Source organism: Rhipicephalus microplus, unplaced genomic scaffold, assembly GCF_043290135.1.
Source record: "Rhipicephalus microplus isolate Deutch F79 unplaced genomic scaffold, USDA_Rmic scaffold_23, whole genome shotgun sequence".
Classification (NCBI taxonomy): Eukaryota; Metazoa; Arthropoda; class Arachnida; order Ixodida; family Ixodidae; genus Rhipicephalus; species Rhipicephalus microplus.
Genome location: NW_027464596.1, coordinates 4,058,904 through 4,084,644, shown reverse-complemented (window position 1 = coordinate 4,084,644; position 25,741 = coordinate 4,058,904). Strand labels below are relative to the sequence as shown.

Below are 25,741 nucleotides of genomic sequence, written 5' to 3'. Positions count from 1 at the left end.
TTGCCGCAAATTTTTACAGTTGATGTTCCTCAAACTAATGCACATTAACTATGTTCTGAGTTAATAAAGGCGTAGTACTTTGCTTTTTTAGTGTTATCAATATTATACAACTAATTTATTGTATATAGCCTACTACATAGTATACCGAGGTCAGTGCTGAGCATTATTGTCCCAAGAAAGGTGTTCTTGAAACCATATTCCCAAAAACGTTTGCATTTGTACTTGTGCTGTCTACTCTCCTTCAAATAAAACAGTGATATTGAGAGGAATCGATTCATTTTCGGCCTAAATATTGTGTATTTAGTTTTTGTAACTCCTAATTGAAAGAGGCAAAAATGCTGTAGGCCGGTGTGCTCAGATTTGGGTGCACGTTGAAGAACCCCAGGTGGTCGAAATTTCCGAAGCCCTCCACTAAAGCGTCTCTCATAATCCTATGGTGGTTTTCAGACGTCAAACCCCACATATCAATGAAATCAACATTTATTTAAAGTTTGTTAAAATTCAGCCAATGAGACAATAGATTTAAATATTCATTCATTTCTTTTTCAATGTGCTTTAGAGATGTACTAAAGGAGAAAAGATTAGTGTCGTCCGAATACATGACTATGTTCGGTGTAGGTGAAATCCTTGGAAGGTCATCAGAGTATATGTTAAATAATACCGAGCCATGTATAGATCGCTATCGTACGCCAGTTTGTATTTTAGGATGCAGACAGGTCACCTCAGTGAGTGAAACATACTGAAAATGATCCTCTAAGTTTTTCCGCGTTACTTCTGATATTGTAATGCGTATCCCATAGTTATTGAAGTTTAGATAAGAGTGTTTCGTAATTCACACTGTCAAATGCATTACGCAGGTCTAGGAATGTGCCAACCGTGTATAAACGATTCTTAATATTTGGCAACACTCCATGTTTTACCTGGAGAAGAGCGTCCTCACTTGCCTTATTTTCCTGGAATCTATAGGGTGATTTAATTAAAAGTCATTCCAGTCGTGAGTTTATCACTGTTTTGAAAAGAGTGGTAGTATCGATATCGGTCGGAAATCGTCTCAGAATTGTCTGCACCCCCTTTTAGGGGCGAAGCTCCTTATGGCGTGGCTTGTGCGTCCCTCGTAGTACGTAACCAGCAGTGGCACATACCCGAAATAGGTATAACATTTGACCTCCAAGGTGGTGCCGGTGAGAGATTTCTTCTATGCGTTGTTTAACAATAAAAAATAGTGCTCAATGTACATGCCAATGGCTGATAATGGGGAATGAGAGACAGGAGCATTCGGCTTTTAGTCAACGCGCACGCTGCGATCCTCATTAGCAGCCATTGGCATGTACAATGAGCACTATCGGACAAAAAAGGGTTGCTACATTATACTCGCTGGGTGTAACCTCCTTAGTTTTAGAAAGGTTTAGCGAGTGTTGAGCCGCAGGGCCATGAATACAATGAGATAGTATATACCATGAATGAATTCGAGGTGGTTAAAGGGGGGAAGCAGATACGAAGCGCAAGCCGTAAGAACTTAAAAGCTGAATTCTCCTGTCTCTCATTTCACATTATCAGCCACTGGCATGTACATTGAGCACTATCTGACAGGAAAAGGTTGCTACGTTATACTCGCTGGGCGTAACCTCCTTGGTTTTAGAAAGGTTTAGCGAGCATTGGGCCGCAGTGCCATGAATACAGTGAACTAATTTATACCATGAACTCAAGGTGGTTGAAGGTGGGAAGTAGACCCGAAGCGCAAGCCATAAGAAAGTGTGTGTGTGCCACCTCTCGTTTAGTCCTTGGAATGTCCACTGAATGGCGGTGCTTCTATATGGGGAATATATGACAAAAAGATGCGAGATGGTGGGACTTGGAGTGTTGAATAGATGGACGAACTGACACACAAACAGATGCATGGATGGACGCATGAACGGACGCAGGGGCGGATGCATGAATGAACGCAAGGACGGGCGCGCGAACAGACGCATGGACGGTCACACAGACGGACGCATGGACGGACGAATGCTCCGCCCCACTCTCCATCATTCACTCCGTGGATATGCTGCCATTTTTTTGAACTGGGTGGACTCGTGCTTTATTAAGTTTGCTTTTGGACTCGAACATTCTGTTGATAATGTGGGCTCGAACTGTAGATATGATATTCGATACATGCTTTACACTGCAGTGGGCGTAGCCCTGCCGAGGGTGTAGTCTGGTTGGGGAGCACGATGATGATGATGTTGATGATGACATATTTAATGGTAGAAGCCAGTATGTCATCCATTGCTGAAGTTCCAGTGCACTTAAGACTACTTATTCTTTTTTTTAAATTCACTTGGATTCGTAGGATGTGACGAGAGAGAATTGGGAACAGATTTCAGGAAGTCTTAAGGATATCCAGATGAAGTACTGTTACAGCATTGAAAAAAGTGAGCATTTAGGACAATGTTTGCTTCGTCGCCTGCAAGTTTACTATTTACCGAAGATATTTGTGCGTCTTAACAAGTGGCATTTCCTCCCGACAGCGCTTTGATTATTAGCTAAATTTTAACTCAATAGCGTTAGAGAGCTCGTGTCACAGAAATCCCACCGTCGGCGTCGGCGCCGTTGCTTGTGAGCGAAAAATAGTCCGTGAGCGAAAAAAGCAAGTTACAGAGATCACCGCGGGAGGCCACTACTTGTCCACGCGTGCGCGCGCGATCACACTGAAGAAACCGCGCATTCAAGAAAAAAAAAGTGCTCAAGGTCTCGAGGAGAGGGTAATGTAGTTTTTTTGCCCCTGCCACCCCTCCCTGCTTAGCTTCCAGTGCTTTCGTGCGGACGAAAGAAGGAATAATGCGATTGCAGCATGCGACAAACCTTTGTAACTCCACTCGCACTGGATAAAGTTTTGAAACGTTTGCGGCGTTAAATTCGTGAGACAATAAGCTCTTCTAGTGAATTCATTTTATAGTTACTTGAAAAAGTGTTTCAGGGCCCCTTTGACGCATTTCGTTCGACAGGTGTCATGACGAAAACGAGCCCATTCAGTGATTTGTAGGCGCATTTGAGAGACCTCAAACTACGTTGTAAAAGGCCGGGATAGTTCAATAATCGCCGCTAAAACACACAGGAACTTTCAAAGAGCTCTAAAACTAGGTCCATCTAGCGGAAAACATATGTCTTTCCAGAGGCGTTGATCAAGCAAACAGCAAATGCTAGATAATGTTCTGCTCTCCGTGAGGCATTGTGAGACTTTTTATGACCTCCAAGATGGTGAGCGCGTGGAGTGTGTCTTGGAAGCCATACAACTCTTGCTTTAGATCAAAAACTTGTATGTGCCATTCGAGCACGCCTGCTGGCACAATGTACTGTGTGTGTGTGTGTGTGTGTGTGTGTGTGTGTGTGTGTGTGTGTGTGTCCCACAGCACGAGCTCCGTAGCATCGCCCTCAGCATAAGCTCGTGCTTGCTGCGCTTGGCCGGACGCTGCTTCACCTTCTGCGTTCTGCTTTGCAAATAAACCCCATTACAATAATAATAAGTATCTACTTAGCGATTGAAGGTTGCACTAGAGGCTACATTTAGCTATCACGTTCAACTCTTGAAGGGAAAGCTTAAGGGTCCCCCAGTTTTTTAGATTCATATATATACGCGAAAGAAAAAAAAACCTTACATAGTAACCTTCCTTCGTTTTTCTTAGCGCCGAGTGTATTTACTTACCAAAAGTCTTCAATTCAGGAAACTGAATAATGTCTCACGTTTTCATAAATATCTCGTACATTCAATTTTCTTTTATTTTTGAGAAAAGCATATTATTTATCGACGGCTTCTCAATTTTGTCGGTCATCTTGCGACGCTTGTAAAAACGCCTGGACTTCGACTTCCGATGATAACACAATATAACTTGTAAGGTTCAATATACCGAAACCACTACATGCCTACGAGGGACGCCTAATGAGGGCTCCGGAAATTCACATCATCTGGTGTTCCTCAAAGCGTCTTTCACCACCCCGCCTATAAAGACAAGGGAGATACCTCCTCCTCCAATTCGCTACCCCTCCTGCAGGTGATATTTTCTCCTCACCACTTATTTCTTACACACACGGGTACAAGGTCAGCACCAAACCTAGAGCATCTGAAGACTTCGCACTTGTATGCTGTTATCGCCTCTTGCACCATCGGAAGCATGACATGAAGTCAGTTGATCACGCACAATACTGATGAAGAATGGGCGAGTGGCTACATGCAGTGCAGGAGCCAATGCACACCTCATTTTTTGCGCACATAGACCAGTCGACAGAATGCACACTATAGATGTGTCGGGTATCACTGATCATGCGTCACAAAGTGCACCAATGAGGCGAGAAACGCCAGGAAATGATAATGGGTTCATAGTTTTTTTATTTTTGAAGGCTGGCGAGAGGCCCTTTAACACTCACTGACATCGTAACACTTCAGGGGCGTCTAGCGGTTCGTCTCCTTTGAAAGGAGACCACCGCGAGCGTGTCAAACACGCCACCTCCGGTTCAGCAGCCGAGTACCGTGACCGACACACCTCCGTGGCGCGCCGGTCAGCCGTGATTGGCAGCTGCGCTGGGCGTTTGCATCCGGACATGAAGCACATGACACCCGGCGGGATATTGTCAAGTTGAATGGTGCACGCAACCCCATAATGACGCTATCACCGTCACCGTCGAATTGAAAAGGCAAAAAAGAAAAAAATGTTTCGCAGGCAACATTTGACATAAAATGCAAAAAACTCACTATGCCTTTTTTTTTTTAAAAGGAATAGAAGACACAACGCGGTTGTGTTATCTAGAACTAACACTACACAAAATACCTCACTTGGTTTCTTTTTTCGTTTTCAGCTGATTAAGTACTTTCTCGAAGGTAATTTCTTCGCATTCTCAAAAGAAGAGAGCTTACTCACCTCAGATTTCTCTTCAATTCCAAGCTTAAAGCAAGCTTTGAACATGCCAGCTGCTTTCTGCCAAGCCGTTTGATTCATCGGAGGAACGGATTCGGTGTAGAATTGAGACACTATGGTCGGTTCTACGACCTTGCTGATCTGAAAAAAAAGGGCAGTGAAATGATGTTGGTGTCACGAGGTGCTGATAAGAACGTTGCCGTAAATAAACTACTTCGGTTTGGTCGTCAGGACAGCAGATATGTGACTCGCGGTGGCATACAAAGAATGAATATTTTAATCATGGCCCTACAAAAATAAAGTGAGCAGGCATGATTTTATTATTAACGTTTGTACGCATTCTGAGTTCGATCAAGCCACTATACACCGGCTTTCAGTAGTTGTGATTACAGGCGTGTGTACGGTGGGGGGGGCTTAGTCACCTAAGTTGGGGTGGGCAAAATCAGCCCCATATATTGAAAAAAATAGGGAGCAGGCACTGCGACCCGAAGAGGGTTGCACCCCCCCCCCCCGTCCCCCTGAAGGGGAACCCTGTGCACGCCTGGGGAAATCCTCCCTGACGTGGGCCGATGAAGCCCGTGGTGGTAACCAAGCTCAGGCGTTTGCAAGACTCACTTGACACGCGAATCACGAACGAGCGCGAAGAGCTTAGGCGTACGTACGTGATAGCCTTAGGAAAAAAAACTCTCACAATAAGCAGGAAATCAGTCGGCCAGCCACCAAGATTGTCAAAATACGAAGAATAGCGCTCAGACCATCGGCTCTCCAGCCCAATGCAACATCGTCGACCAGAGACACAGTGGAGCCTATCCCCCAAATGGGTGCAGTGAAGCGTCCGCCCTATGTAGCTCTAGGGAATATGAGACTGTGAAACTCCTTCCGGAGCTCAAGTAGGCCACCTCCAATATTAAGGCAGGCCTTTCGAAAGTGCGAAAATTGATCGCGCACTTTCATCTGGTTCTGGTCACCCTAAGCGAGAGAATAGCTAGACTGGAGGTGACTAGACCCGGATTTTTACCAAGCACATCTACAGCACAAAATCCAAACTTGCACAGCATCATCGTTTCACCGATGCAGAATGCCATCCTGCAGGCGGCCCACTAGAAACCGATTCATAATCCAAAACGTGAATAACGCAACTAATCTAACAACAATTTGGCAGTTGAATTGCGCAGCTTTCGTCAGCAAGCGGGTGACCATGCGGCAATACCTAAAAAGCACGAAGGACAAGCCCCAAGACATCAGCTTGCAAGAAAGAGAGAGAGAGACAACATTCATTTTAAGAAGTGCTTCATTGCGGGTGGAGCCCTTCTTCCAAGGCTCCACTGGCTATAGCGGCTCGTTGGGCTTGCCCCAGAGTCGCCAGTTTGCTTCCCAGGGTCCGTTGTGTGAGTCGCACCTCCCACGACCAGGTTTGTATGGCATGCATATGTCCTATGTTGACTGTAACAGGTTGCTCTGGATAGCTGTAGGTTATATATGTTAGTGTAAGAGTATTTCCGCATCACGGGCTCGCATTTGGGATATCTCTCCGGGTACAAGATGTGAAGCTTATGCAGAATTGGGAATGTATTATCCTCCGGGTGGTGCCGATTCCAAGCTCAATGTCTATCGCAGTCCTTGTAGGGAAGTGCCCTGATGCGGCGATGTAATCTTCCTTTGTCTAAGATGCCACACCGTGTCACGCTTTCATCTGTATCTTCTTCAGCGGTGGGTGGTCGTGCGGCTCGGCCGCTGAGTAGTGACTTTTGGCAATGAACAAACAACGATCACATCACCCATCAAGCTCCCCCGTTTCCCAACTTTGGCTGAGCGGTGTCGCCACTCTGTTCAGCAAAAGGTTCACGTGCAGTCAGTGAGACCTCGGCATCACGTACAATGGCGTCGAGTACGTCATGACAGAACTGCTTGCCGACCCTGCTAAGCAGTGCTTACAAAGAAACAGTACCCCCGTATTAAATGTTTACTTCAAACGCAGAATACAAAAGGCCAGGGCTGGTGGTATTCTCAAAAAGGCCGATCACTTAGTCGGCTGTCAACCTCTCATCGTCATGGGGGACTTCAATGCCTATCATAAGGCGTGGGGCTACCTAGGGAATACGAGGACGGGTAAGGACGTACAACACACAACAACGGAGGAAGATCTTACTCTGGTAACCAATAAAGACTTCCCGACCAAGAGAAGGAACTCGATGTGCCGGGATACTACCCCGGACCTCACCTTTCCAAAAAGTCAGGCTAATGTCAAATGAACCAACAAAGCCATACACCTCGGTAGTGATCATTGCATCATCGAAGTGGTCATTGAGGTTGACCTTTATATTTGTTGAATGGGACTTGCTCCGAGTCAACCACTCCAAGCGTGCCCTCACTTCGGACGTGGACCTAGACTCTTGGTGCAACGGTTTAAAAGAAGTTGTGAGTAGGGCCCAAAAGAGGTCTCAACCAATCTTGAGATTAGCAGAGTGGACAGTATGCTCGCTAATCTGTTGGGAGTCAAGAAGGCACTGTTCCCAAGATGAAAGATTCAGCAGCATAACAAAAACGACACAACAAAATATCAAAAATCAATGAAACAGTAGAGGCTTATCGTGAAGTTCTATGCAGGCAGTGATGAGGCGAGCTTTGTGACTCTTTTGAGGGTCAACTCAAAATCGGTAAAAGCTGCAGACTCCGCAAGCAGTTACTCCATGATGGTAACACTAAGCTTAGTCAGCACAGAGCGTTGGTGAAAGATGTTCATTCAGCCACCATCTCAACTCCAGATGAGGTGTTCACAAAACAGCTCATATGGCCGACATGGACAATTCGATTCCCCCTCAGTTTCTAGACTGAGGGGCATGGCGTGCTATTGATGGACGAGTACTTAACTGCGGCTGAGGTCAAGCGGGTTCTCGTATTCCTCGACGGAAGATGTACCCCTGGACTCAACGGGATGACCATCAAAATGTCCAAGCACCTCGAAAATCACCCCATCCAAGTTTTTACAAAACAAATGAACAAAATCTGGCGCAGTGGCTCAGTTTTGTGCGTGTAGCATTCGATAGACTCTAGGTGGTCATTGAGGTGGTGAGTACGACGCATGCTCAACCCCCTGACTGACCATCTCGAGTCCAACGAATGCTACACGCACAACAAGAATGATTCTAGGTCAGGGCTCTCGACTCTAGAGCCTGTATAAAGCTAACCAGTGATCAAGCACAGTGTCATTGACTCTGGCTCCCCCGACACCGAGGTGATTCTCGGCTTGGACTTGGAAAAGGCTTTTGACAACGTATCGCATGCCTTTATTTTGAAGAGCTTGGCTGAGTTTCACGGCAGCAAGCGCACACAAACTTTAATGCGCTCTCTACTTTCCGCTAGGCCTACAAGACATAAAGATTGGCAGACTTTTTACACACGAAATCACTCTTGGGTCAAAGAGGACTCCTCGGGCGGCGGTAATCTCCCAAACGCTATACAGTATTTGCATGATAAACCTGTCAAAGACCTTGAACAAGATACCGAACATTAACCACACAATTTACGTCGATGACATCACCATCTGGCTCTTAGCGAATGTGAGGATTAGATCGAGAGCATTGCTTTGCAAGAGGCCTTCGATGCGACTGAGCGATATCTTAGTTCTACCAGCCTATGATGCTCGCCCGCTAAGAACGAGCTCTTACACAATAGGAAGAGGCCCAGAAGCGGTTCTCACTGGACCTGAAAGCCAGGAACGGAGAGCCACATTAGATTATTCACCGATAACGGCTCCCCAGCTCCACGCGCGGACACCACAGTGTCCTCGGAATGTTTATCGCGTCCAACGAAGCCAATGAAACCACCATGAAGCACATTTGTTCAAAGACAGAAAGCGCTTTCAGGCTGATGAGAAGAATCATAAGCAGGCACATGGGTATAAAGGAGGACAATCTGATCCGCATTATTCACGCATTTGTGCTTTGTCACTTTGCTTCTTTGGCAGCTATGGACAACTGCATCGTGTCGGAGCGCAACAAGATTAGTGCCTTACTTAGAAGAGTCTTCAAGCTGGCCTTTGGAATTCCCGCTCAAACGCATACGGAAGACCTTCTCAATCTGTGAATCCAGAACACATTAAAAAATTGTGGAAGCCCAAGAGTTTTCAGAGTTTTTCGGACTGTCCGGTACCCAGTGGGTATAGCCATACTCGGCATGCTGGGACGCATCTCTATGGTCATCGGTCCGGATGCTGTGAAGCAGCCCAACGAAGTCTGGTTCAATCATACAGTGGGTGCCGCCCAATATGGATGCAACCCACATCGAAAAACTAAAATGAGCAAAGAGTAAAGCTCAGCTCACCAATGTACGCTTGGACAAGGAAAGAGCCTGGTTTGTAGACGGCGCTTCTTATGCTCAAAAAGAAGCCTCCTTTTCAGTGTTAGTCATCGTTTACTGCGATTCCGAAGTGATCAGCTGCGTTACCACCCGAACTTCTAGCTCCCACGTTGCAGAGGAGGTTGGCATTGCTCGATGTACACGACAGAGTTTTTTCAGACTCCAAGTCCTCTATCAACGTACTTAAAACGGGTATGGTGGCTCCCAGGTCCCACAGATCTTTAAAAATGCCAAGGACTTCAAAAATCACTCATTGGTCAGGTTTCATGCACACGGTAGAGCTATTGAGGGTGCTTAGATCAATCAGAACAAGAAAGTGCACTCGGCTTCACTAGGTTTCACTATCTAGGTGATCCGGATCCCTGCACGTAAAACGAGATATGAAAGCGCCGTTATTCCTCAAGATGAGTATGGCCCTTGCCACACTCTTTGTTGTGCCGGACCCAAGTTGTCACCCTGACCGTTCCAAACAAGAACCTACCCGAGCCCTGCGGCACTGCCCGCGATATACCTCGAACGGTTCCAAGCCACGATTTCCCATTTGTGGTGGTTTGTTAACTTCGAACATGTCTTGTGGGGTTGTACCCTTGCCGGTTCTCTTTCCCACCAACACTGAATAAACAGGCTCATTGAGGCACAGGACCTGACCTCTCAAATCCTGGTCGTCCTGTGGGCTCGTGCGAGGGTAGCCAGGTTTACTTGACCTATACAGGTGGTTATTGTAGACCTCGCTCGCTCGCTCGCTCGCTCGCTCACACCCTCCCTCCCTCCCCTCCCTCCCTCCCTCCCTCCCTCCCTCCCTCACTCACTCACTCACTCTTTCACTCACTCACTCACTTAATGTTGGCCTGATTATTTTAATGACCGTACTTATTTGCGATTGTACGTACATTTTCCGAGCCTCGAGAGCACTAGAAAACGACCAATTGCATGTGCTCTTAAAGATCAGGCAGATGTATGACCCATACGTCTCAGTACTAATAGCATGAATCACGCCGATTTCTCACCAGCCGGAAAGGCAAGTAGTCGGGGTTGTCAATTGTGCCGCAGGTGAATTGGTAGAAGTCGTAGCAGGGGTCTATGCTGAAGTTCATAGTGGCTCGAAGCTTCTCGGACATGTACTCGCACTGGGCTGAATGACAAACATGGCCGTCCACTGACGGTGACGGGACGGTAGACGTTGTCGTCGACGTCGGCGGCTTCAGCATCCGTTGTGCTGTGGTCGGCGCTGGTGTGTCACTCTAAGGTAAAAAACAATAAAGAACCTACGTGACAGTAGCTAGAAGTCACTTACAGTATTCACAAACAAAAGCCAACACTCGACAACTGTTTTTTCGGCAGAAGAGTATTTGGGAAATGAAAGCCTCCATATAAAGTGGACGAATAAAAGACGGACACCACTGCGCAAAATTAAGAAAAAGTTGAAAACAGAACTCAGAAAATTTCATTAACAGGCGGCAGACTGTCAGGCGCATCTGGAAAGCAATGTGGACAGTGGTAAGAGTAATCGTATACCTACTGGTCCGAAAGGTCATTTCTACCGAGAAAACGGAGCCCTAGGTCGTAGAGCAACGCATGATCCTTAGGGAACTCCTGTATTCGGCGTTAGAGCACCGTGTTGGGAAGCACATGGTCATGGGTTCGTTTGGTGGTCATGATGGTCGCAATTCAGTGAAAGCGGAGTGCAATAAAGCACATTTTTTTACGCTTAGTCACGTGCTAAATCATTCGGGGCGTCAAAATTACCCCGGAGTACTACACTAAGACGTGGCCAGCCCCATTTTGATCTCGACACGCAAAACCCCCAAGAGTTAACATTTTAAACAACAGCCAGCACAGGCAGACCGTCATACAGGAGAACCAGAGCAAGTGCCCTTTATGAGAGTCAGTTCTTTTGCAGCCCCACACCTACCAAACTTCTAAGGGAAACCTTTGACGTGCTACGCTAATATATGAACAATTAAGAAGTTACTTTGACTATTTTTTTGACTATCAGATGGATCATTATTAGGAGGTGGCGGAAGAGATAGGGTGAGCCACAGCCAGTCATCGAATTAATCAAAGAAAAAACGCACGCGTTGGCACCCGAGGCACATAAGCGTATATATATATATATATATATATATATATACATATATATATATATATATATATATATATATATATATATATATATATATATATATATATATATATATATATATATATATATATATATATGCGTCAGTGGGCCTTCGGTTTCCTTGCACAATAGTGAATAGCAACTGTTAGATCTAGGTGTATCTTAGTTTGCTTTTTCGCGAAGTGCACGCACATTGTTTACATTTATTATTTTTTCACATGCTCAATGTAGTCTGAATTGTGCGTAGGTATCGCATTTTTCCAAGGTCAATACATAAGAATTAATTTGGCTTTGTTGTTTCTCGGATACTGCGCTTGTAATCTGAGCTGGATTCCTTGTCTATTCTTTACTGCGCGCGCCGTCTCACAGTGAGTGAAGTAGCTCTGCGTATGCCCTTCGAGAGCCTTTATAAAGCCAGTGGTTCAGGAAAAAAAGTTACATTTCAGTTGGTGCTTTTTTTATTTCTGGTTCAAATCAAATCAAAAGAAGTTTTATTATTTCATACTAAGATGTACAAAATAGAATATACGGGACGAGGTCCCGTAGTATACAATGAAATGGGACCTTCTATGAAATGTAAACATAAGTATTTGATTGGCAACAACAGTGCGAAAATAAGAGAATATAAGGTTAAAGTATGAAATACACTTACAACTAAATGACGATGTTCTCATCAACTATATGCAATTTGAAATGTAAACTGTAAAATATATTTATATATATCTATATGGACAGCATGAGATGAAAAGTAAAAAAAAAAAGATTGAAAAGAGAGTGACATAGCGCGTGAGAAGCCGGTTAAGTAGAACAATGAGTGTCGCATAACAAAAACTTCCTCAATTCATGGCAAAAGTAATGTGATTTTTGAAGTTTTAATAAAGATGGCAATGCATTTTATATTAATATGGCCGCAAAATGAACTGTGTGTTTGCCATAATTTGTTCATACTTTGGGCAGAATGAGATTGTTATGCTGCACTAAACGAGTTGGGTTAGTATCTAGTAAAGATGATTAATGAAATGATGATAATATTTGTTTATTGATTAGTTTGAAAAGAAAAGTGACGAGATTAAATTTTACAAGAGCGGAAACATCAAGAATTTTATTTTCTTGTAGCATCTGTTTAGCCTTGTGGGTGGGTGAACTACACGTGATTAATCGAATAGCCTGGTTCTGAATGATTTGTAGTGGTTTATGGTGAGTGGAGTACGTGTTACCCCTAGAGGTTATGCAGTAATTGATGTGTAAGTGCACAAACGCGAAATAAAGTGAGCGAGAGACCGGACGTGAAAAAAAAATGGACGTGCTCTGATGAGGATGCGTATTCTGTTAGGTAACTTCTATTCAATATGCGTGACATTGTTTCGAAATTTCAAATGATGGTCAGTATTTACGCCTAAGTAAACACATTGTTCACTTGCCGGTAATGCGTGGTTATCAATGAAAATGGGCGGAATGCACAGTGTTGATTTATTTTGTGATAAGAACAACAGAAATTTAGTATTAGAAGGATTAATAGTAAGTCTATTAGTTTTGCAGCAACCTGACAAGTTGTGAAGGTCACTGTTAAGCGGCGTTATTACTACTGATAGGTCTTCATTAGAATTATTAACTGTAGTGTCGTCAGCATGAACTATGCACTTGGAGAAGGTAAGACAATCAGACAGGTCATTAATATAAACTAAAAATAGCAAGGGACCCAAAATAAACCCTTGCGGTACACTCATATTAGTAAATTTAGGTTTAGAATAAGCATTGCATATACTAACAAATTGATACTTGTCTTGTAAGTAGTCGTGTAGCAGCAGTAAAGGAGGACCCCTTATGCCAATTGAGTGTAGTTTAATATCAAGAATGTCATGATTGATGGTATCAAATGCCCGGGTAAAGTCTACGAATATAAAACATGCAAATTTACCGTTATTATTCTTTAGTTGGTCAGTAATAGATATAGGTGCTGAGTTAGTAGAATAACCTGATCTAAATCCAAATTGGTCTGTTTGTAAGCTTGCGCCCAGCGTTTCAAGAAATTGTGCGCAAAATATGTCTAAATGACATCCTAATCTGATGAAAGTGTAAGAAAAAGTAAATATTTTTGAAATAGAAACAAGCAGCCCCTAACAGCAAGAATACCTAGCGATGACATTGCTTGCCTTGTCACACTTACGACGGCAGATACGTTTTGCGAATTTTTCCTTCCTGATACTGATTCTGATACCAATTTAGATGCAGAGCAAAAAGATATGCACCAAAGACGCCAATCTTTATGACGTGGCGTCAGTAATTTTTGTGCTTATATTAATCCGCAAACCAGAATCGATCGCTTTGTGTCACATGATCAACGTCGTGCTTAAGGCAGGAATTTTTCTGCTGAACTCCAGCGTCATAAAATTACTCCACTTTTTAAGACAGCAGATCGCTAATTACTATCTAACTGTATACCCGGCTCTGATTTCTCATTTTCAGCGGGTTAAGCGAGAAAACAATTGAAAAGCGATTAACAAAATACTTGAACAAATTGGTTAATATTTCAGCTGAAAAATTCGGATTAGGATATAGTTACTTCACAGACCTAGAATAACCCCTACTGTTTGACTAAAAAAAAGGAATTCATCACCATCACCATTATGATCAGCCTCACTACGCCCACTGCAGGGAAAAGACCTCTCCCAAGATCCACCAATCAACCCGGCCTTGTGCTTTCAACTGCCTTGTGATAGCTGCAAACTTTTTGATCTCATCGGCCCACCTAACTTTCTGTCTCCCCTTCGTGCGTTTGCCTTCTCTAGGAATCTGGTCAGTTACCCTTGATGACCAGTGGTTATCCTGCCTACGTGCTACGTTCCCGATCCATGTTCATTTTACGATTTCTACGATTATGACCTTAAGCCTGGTTTGTTCTCTGACCCACTCTGCTCTATTCTTGTCTCCTAATGTTACATTTACCATTTGAACATTCTATCGCTCGCTGCGTCGTCCTCAATTTAAGCTGAACCCACCTTGTAAGCCTGCTCCATAGGTAAGTACTGGCCAGATGCAGCTGTTATATACCTTCCTCTTGAGAATTTGTGGCAGATTACAATTCATGATTTGAACTTGCTTGCCCAATGTGATCGACCCCATCATTATTCGTGTAGTTATTTTACTCTCATGGTTGACTCCGCGGCTACTCCGTGTCCTGAGAAGATAAATTCCTTTACAACTTCCAGCCTCCCTCTACCTATTGTAAATTGCTGTTTTGTGCCGAGACTGCTGCACATTACTTTAGTTTGTGCATATTAATTTCCAGACCAACTTTTCTGCTTTCCGTGTCCAGTTCAGGAATCAAGAGCTGTAATTCGTCTCCTGATTAACTCATCAAGGCGAAGTCATCATCAAATCGCAGGTTACTAAGATACTTTCCATTAAGTATTATCCTTAACTCATCCCAATCTAGGGTCCTAAAACCTTTTTTAAAGACGTGGTGAATATAATTTCAGAGATCGTGTCTTCCTGCCTTACACCCTTCTTTATTGGGATTTTGTCGGTTTTTTTTTATGGAGAACAGTGGTGGCTGTGAATCAACTGTAGATTTCTTTCAGTATGTTTATTTAGGGCTCATCGATGCCTTGATTTCGTATTGTGTGCATCACCGTTGATGTCTCGACTGAGTAAACCGCTTTCTTGTAATCTATGAAGGCTATGTATAGAAGTTGGCTGTATTCCACAGATTTCTCTATTACGTGATTGATAGTTTGAATATGGCCTATTGCGGTGTAGCCTGTACTAAATCGTGGTTGGTTCTTTGGGCAATTGAATTATAGTGTCGACTTACTTCAATTACCTAATAAATTTGTAATTAGCTTGTAGAGAACGACCAGTAAGCTGATCGGCCTGTGATTTTCAAGTTCTTGACGTTTCGTTTCTGGAGGATTGTAATAATGTTGGCGTTCTTCCAATATTATGATGCCCTTCTCATCAAGACACACTTCGTATATAGGTGGCCAGTTTTTCTAACACAATTTCTCCACCATTTTTCAGGACGTCCATTGTTACTTTATCCTCACCAGCAGCTTTGCCTCTAGGCATTCCTTCTAGAGCGTTTCTTACTTCCCGTGTCGTTACTGGTAGGTCATCGGATTCCTCTGGCCTATTATTGCTGTTAACGATACTATCCTCGTCATTCCAGCTTCTGTTCAGCTCTCTGTAGAACTTCGCCGCCTTAACAATACTGTCCATATTGTTTACAATATTACTTTCCTTGTTCCTCAATGCATTCATTCGATTTTCGCCAAAGCGCAAGTGTGCATTCGCAGCTTTTAGGCTTCTGCCGTTGTTTACAGTGTGCTGAATTCTCTCAATGTTGTATCTTCTGATGTCGGCCACCTTACGCCTATTGATCAGCTTCGAAAGCTTCATTAGCGCTATTTTGCCGGTTGCATTTGAGGCTTTGATGGTTTGTCGTTTTTTAATGAGATTTTTGTCTCCTGAGATAGTATGCCAGTGTCCTGTCTAGTTACCGTACTTCCGACTTCTACTGCACACTATTTGGTGATACTAGTAAGATTATCAATCATTGTGTCAATGCCAACGTCAGTTACCTCGTTTAAAGCCTCGAATTAATCTAGAAGCGAAACTCTGAATTCCTGTACTTGCCATCTCACCACTAGCTCATTATTTGGCTTCTTGCGTATAAGTTTATGCGCTTGCTTTTTTTTTCAGGTGAATACGATATCTTACCATTCTATGGTCGATTCATCGGATCTTGTCAACAACTTCTGGATCCTGTACAATGTCTGAGTGTGCACACAGATAGAAGTCAATTTCATTTTTAGTTTCATCATTAGAACTTCGCCACGTTCACTTACGGTTATCCCGTTTTTTGAAGAAGGTATTCAAGATGCGTTAATTATTACGTTCAGCAAACTCTACTAATAACTCCCCTCTGGCATTTTTAGAGGCGATGCCAATTGCCCACTGCATGGTCTCCGGCCTGTTTCTTGGCTACTTTGGCAGTGAAGTCACCCATCATAACAACACACTGTGTATTTACTTTATTAATGACTGACTCTACGTCTACAGAGAGGCGTTCAACCAAATGATAATCACGACTCGATGTAGTAGCGTAGGCCTGTACCACCTTCGTGTTATACTTTTTGTTAAGCCTAATTATGATACTTGCCACGCTCTCACTGATGCTATAGTAGCCATGTATTTTGCCAACGATATTCTTGTGTATAAGAAACCCCACCCCTAATTCTCTTCTCTCCGCTAATTCACGGTAACACAGAACGTGTACGTTCTTCAGCATTGTATAAACCTCACATGTCCTCCTAACTTCACTGAGACCTATTACATCCCATTTAACACCATCCAATTCCTTGAATAACACAGCTGCACAAACTTCACTAGCGTTGTAGCGTCAAACGAAGCCAAGTTCAAATTCGAATGGCAGCCTGTCCGGACCCAGAGATTCTTAGCACTCTCAGCTGCGTCATTAGTCTGGCCACCGCCTCGGACTGTTGCTTCGTAGGCGCTGGGGACGGAGGGCCAAGGGTTATTAGGTGCATTCATAAGGGAGGTGGTGGCCAATCCTCCTCCGGTGAGGAAGGGCCTTAAGGTGGTCGCCAGTGAGGCCGCACCAAACACCTTCCTTTTTTATTTTTTAATGACTTCCTTATTCGTTATAGATAAATATACAATTTGAAATGGCCCGCCATCTGCATTTAAATGAGCATCTGCAAAAAAATAATAAAGAAGTGACGAACCGGCGTAGTTTTAAACCTATGACTTTGCGAGCTTATGCCGGCTTAGTGCCCTGGATGACCCTCCTTCTCACGCGTTTATTCTCTTCTAACTTTTTTCTGTCTCGCTCAATTTGGACACTGTTGGCTTCAAAGTATCCACAAGAAAGGCGTTATCAACAGTAAACTTCTAAGTTTTGTACTTGTAGACTTTACTAGGGCATTTCACAGCAATGGTCATGAGATCCTTTATGTTAAACTAGACTTCATTGGTATAATACGTCCACCTCTACTAGCCCCGCCGCGGTGGTCTAATGGCTAAAGTACCCGGCTGCTGACCCACACGTCGCGGGATCAAATCCCGGCTGCGGCGGCTGCATGTCCGATGGAGGCGGAAATGTTGTAGGCCCGTGTGCTCAGATTTGGGTGCTCGTTAAAGAACCCCAGGTGGTCTAAATTTCCGGAGCCCTCCACTACGGCGTCTCTCATAATCATATGGTGGTTTTGGGGCGGAAAATCCCATAAATCAATCAATAAATCCGCCTCTACTGCTCCTGCACGACTACTTACGAAGTAGCTATCAGGTTGTTAGTGTATGCAGTGTTTAGTCTAAATCTAAAATGAGTATTTTAGGTGTACTACCTGGTTTCATTCTGGATCTTTTACTAATTTTACTTTATAATTGTGACCAACATCACTGTATACTTCTTCTAAGTGCACATAATGGAGATTTGCGGCCTAGTGCTTGTCGCCCTATCAAGGCTGTTGTCATATTCTAGCTGACGGAGACACCAAGCTGCACGCTGATTAAGGACACTACCTGGTACAAGACGGTGAATCATCGTACATGGTGTTTATCTTCCACGTGCCCATCCGGACCATCATCTTGCACGCCATCACCTGCAGCGCAAGTGCAATCGTCGTGCGCAGCGCGCTCCCATCAGCTGCAATAACAAGACACTACGGAAACCAACAAGTGGGATTAGCGGCCTAGTGCTTGTCACCCTAACAAGGCTGTTGTCATATTCTAGGTGAGTGCTACTTATTAGCACCAATAGTTACTTCATTTACTTGGCTGCAAATCCCAAGCGTGCCTGTTTGTCATCGGTAAGGACCTTTGTACGTATCGAGCTCGCATTGGTCGCTTTGTTGGTAGCGGACGTGGAAAGTATGCATGTAGCATGGTGTGGTTGAACATAACTAAATTCCCCGCCAACTTAAATATATATGGCTGGGCGGCTTTCTTTTGTGCTCTTAAATGTTGCGTACATGCTTCTTTGTGGGGGTGATATTGAAATGAATTCCGGTCCCGATGAGATTTACCAACTCTTAACAATTATCAAGGCTAAAGAAAGGTTAAAGAGGTTCAAATGAATATCCCTGGCGTATAGAGGTGTCTTTCTAAAACAAAAGAAGCCACCGAAACCAGCGAAGTAGTTGAAATGCTTAAACATACACAGGAAACACTGAGAGGCATAAAATCAAAGCAAAGCGAACAATCTAGCTTATTAGTTGACGATTTGAATAACAGAATGCGTAGAAATAACCTCATTCTAAAAGGTATCCCGGAACAAACTTCAGAATCATGGAAGGACACAGAAGATCTTGTAAAATAGTTTGTATAAAATAATTTAGGAATTAAAACTGTACATATTTAGCGTGAGCATAGAATTGGCGAGAAAAAGCAGGATCACACACGGCCAATCATTGTGAAGTTCCTCAACTTCATAGATGGTGCTGAAAAACGCATGTAAGTTCAAAAAAAAATATCACCACGTGTATGGCTTGAGGAGGACTTTGAACCGAGGGTTCAGCTCATTAGAACGAAACTACGAGATTTCGCACAAACTGAACGAAAGCCTGGTGACGAATTCCGGCTTTTACTTAACAAGCTTGTCCTAAACAATAGAGTTTACGCCTTCAACGATACCAAAGGCAAAGTACCGGTCGTTCCAAAACGTCATGCACCAACCAAAACTTATTGACCAAAACTTAAAAACCGAGATTCCTCATTGTCGATTCTTGTTGCAAAGTTCCGTAGTCTATATCATACAGGATCAGCTGTGTTCTTACATTGAATCATGCTCAGTAGATTTAATCTTGGGGACAGAAACCTGGTTGTCGCCTGATATTGCCGACTGCGAGTTGTCTTAGTCCCATCAATTTACATAATTTAGGAAAGACAGGGTCACATTGCGAGGTGGCGGAGTGCTAATTGCAGTGAGAAATAATTTGGAGGCTCTCATTGTTGACACTGATTCACGTCTTGAAATTTTGTGGGTAGCCCTATCTTTGCCGCCACGTGTCAAATGTGTAATTTGTGTTCTACCACATACCTGAGGCTCCAGATGAATTTCCAGAGTTCCAGGATGAGTCCCTAACTTTTATACAAAATAAGTGGCCAACCTTGTCAATATTCTTAGCTGGTGACTTTAATTATCCGAGTATTGAATGGCACTCATACCGACTCATAGGCAGCTCGAAGAACCGTGAATACCAGAGTATTCTTGATGTACTGCTGTGCTTTGATTTGCACCAGATGGTTTTTGATTGCACGCGTGGTAATTTCCTTCTAGATCTTGTGTTAACAACGGAGGCACACAGTATCTCAGCAACCGTCTAAGATGGCGTGAGTGATAATAATATTTTTTCGCACTGAGAACTTATACGCGAATTTAAAAGAGAAGGTATGATGCCAAGAAAGTCATTTTTGATTACAAGCGTGCGATTGTTGATATGCTGAGTGGTGACCTTTCAAACTTTTTGGCTAATCTTATGCCTTCCTCCTATCTGTGCAATGCAAACAAGAACTGGACCCTTATTCGTGACAAGTTACTATTACTTAAAGAGACGTACGTACCTTAAATCAGTATAGCGGTATCAACGCATAGCGCGTGGTTCACGACGCATGTGAAACGTTGCATTAACAGAAAAAAAAAAACGTTTATACTCAAAGGCGAAGTTGTCAAAGACTGGGGATGATTGGAGACGCTATCGTGAACATGAGCATCATTGAAAAACTGTAATATCAGTAGCTAAGGAAAATTTCTTTAACAACTGTATTTCGAACATGCTTCAAAATGAACCAAAGAAATTTTGGAAAGTGGTTAATCCAAAATGCGTCCCAAATTCAACTGTATCGTTAGTGAGAGACGGTCATACTCTTTCTCCTGCTCAGGTTGCTGTAAAATTTAATGAGTTTTTTTTTTCATCTGTTTTCACGGATGAGAGTTCCTTGCCAAGTAATACTCACTTTCCTCATTTAAACTTAACCATGCATGATGTTGTTATTACTTGTGAAGAAAAAGAATCCTCCATCGACCACCTGCCAAATAATTCTGCTCCAAGTCCTGTTGGCGTATGCGCTAAACTTCTCAAACTAGCCAAACCTGTGATATGCGAAATTCTTGCCACCCTATTTCAGACATCCATTGACACGGGATGTGTTCCAAGCGATTGGAAACAAGCTTGTGTCATTCCCTTTTTTAAATCAGGTGACCCATCCCACAGCTCTAACTACAGACCAGTTTCATTAACAAGCACATGCTGTACAATTCTGGAACATATCCTTTCATTAGTTCCCATAAAGTTCTTAACAAAACATAATTTCTTTTTCATAAATCAACACAGATTCTTGCGTGGTCGATCATGCGAGACGAAACTCTTTGAATTGATCGCTGACCTCCACCACTCCATTCATTAAATATTTAATGATGTTGATGCTATACTTGAGGACTTGGCGAAAGCCTTCGATAACGTACCTCACTTGCGCCTAATACACAAGCTAATCTGCCTCAACATCAACAAGAGAACTAATAAATGAATAACTAGTTTTTTAACTAGCCACTACCAATCTCTTTTCGTAATAATCACTCTTCCATTTTGAGCAATGTTCAATCTGGTGTCCCCCAGGACTCCGTGCTCGGACCCATCCTGTTTTCAAATTGTATTAATGATATATTCAATGGTTTGCGTGCTAGAGTAACAATATTTGTGGATGATTGCGTGATTTATAGAGAAAATACTAGCGCTATGAATGATCACTACTTACGCTTGGACTTAGATAAACTCGATAAATGGTGTGAAGATTGGCAAATGAAAATTAACGTCAACAAGACTAAAGCCATTTAATTCTCGGCAAAATGTAACCCCGTATCTTCCAAGTACAAATTAGAGAAGACGTGCGTAACCTAACCAAGGTCTATCAAGTACTTCGGCGTTCATTTGTCATCTGATTTGACATGTAACACCCATATAGACGCCATCGTTAGCAAAGCATCTAGGACACTTGCCTTCTTTCGGGGAAACCTAAGTTTAGCGAACACCAGAAGAAGACTTTGGTTCATTAAAAAACGGAATATGCATCACTAATCTGGAATCCGAGCCCCGCCGTGGTGGTCTAGTGGCTAAGATACTCGGCTGCTGACCCGCACGTCATGGGATCAAATCCAGGCTGCGGCGGCTGCATTTCCGATGAAGGCGGATATGTAGTAGGCCCGTGTGCTCAGATTTGGGTGCACGTTAAAAAACCCCAGGTGGCCGAAAGTTCCAGAGCCCTCCATTACTGCATCTCTCATAATCATATGATGGTTTTCGGACGTTAAACTCCACAAATCAATAAATCCGGAACCCGCATTAGGCATACCTTATTCATAAATTGGAATCTCCACAAAATATTGCTGCTCGATTTATTACCAAAAACTACCTGCAAACATCAAGCATAACATAAATTGAACCTTCAATTGATTTTTTTTATTCCTCTGCATACGCGTAGTCTTATCACGCTTGTTTCTTTTTTTTTCATAAATTTATCGCGATCCGTCATCGCGTGCAGCTTTTTATATCAAAGAAGCTCATCGTGTATCGTAGCGACTTGTTCATCAACATAAAATTAAGCCCATCTTCGCCCGAACCAATCTTTTCTTTAACTCCCCGCTACTACGAGCTATCTGTTACTAGTATCAGCTTCCTGCTAACATTGCAGTTATTACTAATCACTACGCGTTCGGAAACAGTCTGAAATGTCACCTAAAGCTTAAATTTTGGAAGTCGAATTCCGCCCCCGTTCCTTTTTTTTTTCTTCGACACACTGCACAATAAAGTGCAATTCGTAATTCTTTTGTTACTAGTTGCATTTTGGTGTCGTTTGTATTTATTGCTCAAACAATCCTATATATCTGAGGAGTTTGAATTACTGTTATTTTCAATATTTGCACATTTATCTACTTTCAGAATACATCATTTTTGCTGCAACGCAAGTAATATTGAACTATCTCATCTTTGTTTAGCTAAGTTTTATTTTTAAGAAAACTGTGTTATGTCATGGTTTGGTTGCAATGCCGCACATATTAGAGCATTTTTAAATGTCTGAGGTGTTTGAATTACCGCTGTATTTATTAATTGCACATTCATGTAGCTTCATAGAATATTGATATTGCTACCACGAAGATATTTCTGTACCATCTTTTGTGTCTGTTTTGAACGCGTGCTACGCTGTATTATTCATAGTTTTGTCCCCCTTATGCAATGCTTTCTGGCCTTTAGGGTACATAAATAAGTAAATCTAATGCGGATGACAAAACAATCGTTATCTACCAAACATCCGTTAGTAGTAGTAATCCTGCTTGAAGGCACACTGCCAAACTATGTCAGCATACTCAGAAAGCGCTGTCGATTGCTTGACAATGCTCCTGGGATCCCGCGAGTTAAATAATATAGTGCAACACGCGGCCTTATAATTTACGAGAAATTCACGGAACTAGCTAAAGATCGATTTTCTCTCTACAAATGATCCCATATGCTCGAGATCTTGCGTCCATGCCGTGCACCGATGATCACGGCCATTGGCTGATTTGGCCGTCGTGGTCCAGATAATTATTGCACCCGCCTCGTGCCCACCCGAGCAACCGTGATTGACTGAATGTTAGCCACGAACTTGAAGAAAAAAAATGGCAGCATATCCACGGGGTGAATGATGGAGAGTGGGGCGAAGCGTCCGTCCGTCCATTCGTTCTTGCTTCCATCCGTCCATGCGTCCGTCTGTGTGACCATTCGTGCGTCCATCCTCCCGTCCGTGCGTGCGTCTTCTCGTGCGTCCGCACGTCCATCCGTGCGTCCGTCTCTGCGTTCATCCAAGCATCTGCCCCTGCGTCCGTCCATGCGTCCATCCGTCCGTACAGCCCTCCGTGCGTCCGTCCTTGCATCTGTCTGTGTGTCCATTCGTACATCTATTCAACACTCCAAGTACCACCACCTCGCATCTTTTCATTATATATTCCGCATATAGAAGCACCACCATCCAGCGGACAATCCAAGGACTAAACGAGAGGTGGCACATGCACACTTTCTTACGGCTTGCGCTTCGTGTCTACTTCCCACCTTTAACCACCTCGAGTTCATGGTATATACTTGTTCACTGTATTTATAGCACTGCGGCCCAACGCTCGCTAAACCTTTCTAAAACCAAGGAGGTTATGCCCAGCGAGTATAACGTAGCAACTCTTTCTTGTCAGATAGTGTTCAGTGTACATGCCAATGACTGTTAAGAGGGAATGAGAGACAGGATAATTCGGCTTTTAGTTAACGCGCACGCTGAGAATTTTTTATTGTTCGACAACGCACAGGAGAAATCTCCCACCAGCGCCACCTTGCAGGTCGAAGCGTAAGACATGTTACGTGCTACGATAAGGGAGGAACGGTTGCCGCTTTAAAGAGCTTCGCCCCTAAAAAAAGCAAAAGATGGTTAAGGCCATAAGGCGTACGTGGCCTACCTTCTTTTCCTCGTGCCATCCCTTCCTGCTTAGCTTGCAGAGCCTTCGTCAGGGTGAGAGAACGCAGAACATTTTATGCGTGCGATGAATGCGTGTAACTTCGGTCGTACCTTATAGAAATTCTCGCGATGGTCGATTCGTATGACAATGAATTCACTTATTAAGCCCTTCGATGGGTACTTAGGAAAATGTTAGAGGGCCCCTTTAACAGCAATCCTCATAACTTGTCAGGATGGAGCCAAATTATTGCACTTTTCATTAAACAAAATTTTCACCACAAAGAAATCACCAAAGTGCATTCCGCCCATTTTCATAGATAACCACTCATACGGAGGTGGAGAACGCGTCTATTAGGCCTAAACACTGACGTTAACCTGTAATTTCAGAAACGTACAGCCCATTCATAAAGGAAGTAATCACGTGGAATGAAAATTTCATTAAGGAACGTCTATACTTTAATAATAATATTATCCGGAGTTCAATCTCCTGCAGAACCACGGTATCATTATAAGAGAGGCCATAGTAGAGAACTGTGGAAATTTTGACCACTTGGTGTTCATTACGTGCACCTAAATCGAAGTGCACGAACCTGAAACACTTTCGCCTCCATACAAAATGCAGCCGTTGCAGCCGGGACTCAATCTTGTGACTCTCGGGCACCTCCGTATTTCTCAAAACTTGTGAAAAATACCTACACTTTCTCACAAATCACTGCATAACCAAGGGTAACACAAAATACTCACCTCAAACCCCTACAATTTTTTCAGAAGATGTAAACTTCATTAATTCCATAAAATGCAGACTCCTTCAATGTCAAAGAGTGTCGACAAGAAAATAACATACACGGTGTTGCCGCTTTTGTCAAATGCAATCTTGTTACATTTTTTTTTTCAAAGTAATTCATGAAGGGATTAAGCTCATTGTCATTAATTGCTTCAACATATACTAACCCAAGTCGTTTCGAGCTGCATAAGTGCTTCATTCTGCCCAAAGTGAGAACTATTTGTGGCGAACGGGCAGATCACTTTGCAAGCATATCATTATAAAATACATTGCTCACATAAAAATATTGAAAACCCCTATATTTTGCCATGTAGCAAAAACTTCTGTGACATTCGTTCTTCTGTATAAATCTTTTTTCACTAGGCCTTTAGTTTTTTTTTATTCAAGACGCCGTCTTTTATTCATTTTGACATGACTTTCAACAATGTTGTTTGCAGTTAGCTCAAATTACCGAAGACTCATTTTTGATGATACTATTCTGGTTCGGTTATATCTGTATCTCATAATTTAAAATTTTAACGTGATTACTTTGACTGCTGTCGTTGATGATGAAATAATTGTGGTTATAGTGCATACAAGGACCAAATCAATTTGTCCACCAGAAATAAGGCACGTCTCTTTATATAATTTATCTTGGATACTGTTGTGAAAGAATAAACGTTGATTCGTTGATTGTGTAAGCGCACACGTCTAGTTAATAAAGGGTCGTTTGTTAATGGCATTCTGTGTACTCGCAATTAGGTGGTAATGTGTACTTTAAAACTGGAAAAAAATTGCGCGCTGTAATCATTGCAATGCACTCGCATACTCACGAGTGTGTAGCCACGCGGCATTTCCATCTGGTGCTGCATTCTCAGGAAAACTGCGGCCAGCACGCTAATGATGAGACCAGGAGCCAAACCGAGGATGCAGATGAGCACGATCATTGCGCTGCTCAGAGAGACCGGCAAAGGTGACGGCGCGGCTTCTGAAATAGCGCTTCCGGAAGACTTTGATTGCTTGGTACCCTTTTCCAAGAGTTCTTGGTGCTGCGAAATATGGCACACTTACTAAAACTTCAGAGATGCGTAGGTAGTTTTACCGAGACGAGCACCA

General features: G+C 43.2%; 1 protein-coding gene across 5 annotated transcripts in view; it reads right to left on the bottom strand.

Moving 5' to 3' along the window:
- Positions 1-25,741, bottom strand: part of LOC142786393 (neprilysin-1-like) — a 557,390-nt gene that overhangs the window by 37,724 nt on the left and 493,925 nt on the right. For all 5 annotated transcript variants that reach the window (XM_075884067.1, XM_075884068.1, XM_075884070.1 and 2 more), the window contains 3 exons: positions 25,459-25,674; positions 10,256-10,489; positions 4,893-5,030 (listed from right to left, as the gene is read on the bottom strand). In XM_075884067.1, the coding sequence (XP_075740182.1) occupies positions 4,893-5,030; positions 10,256-10,489; positions 25,459-25,674 (588 nt within the window). The remainder of the gene's footprint in view (positions 1-4,892; positions 5,031-10,255; positions 10,490-25,458; positions 25,675-25,741) is intronic.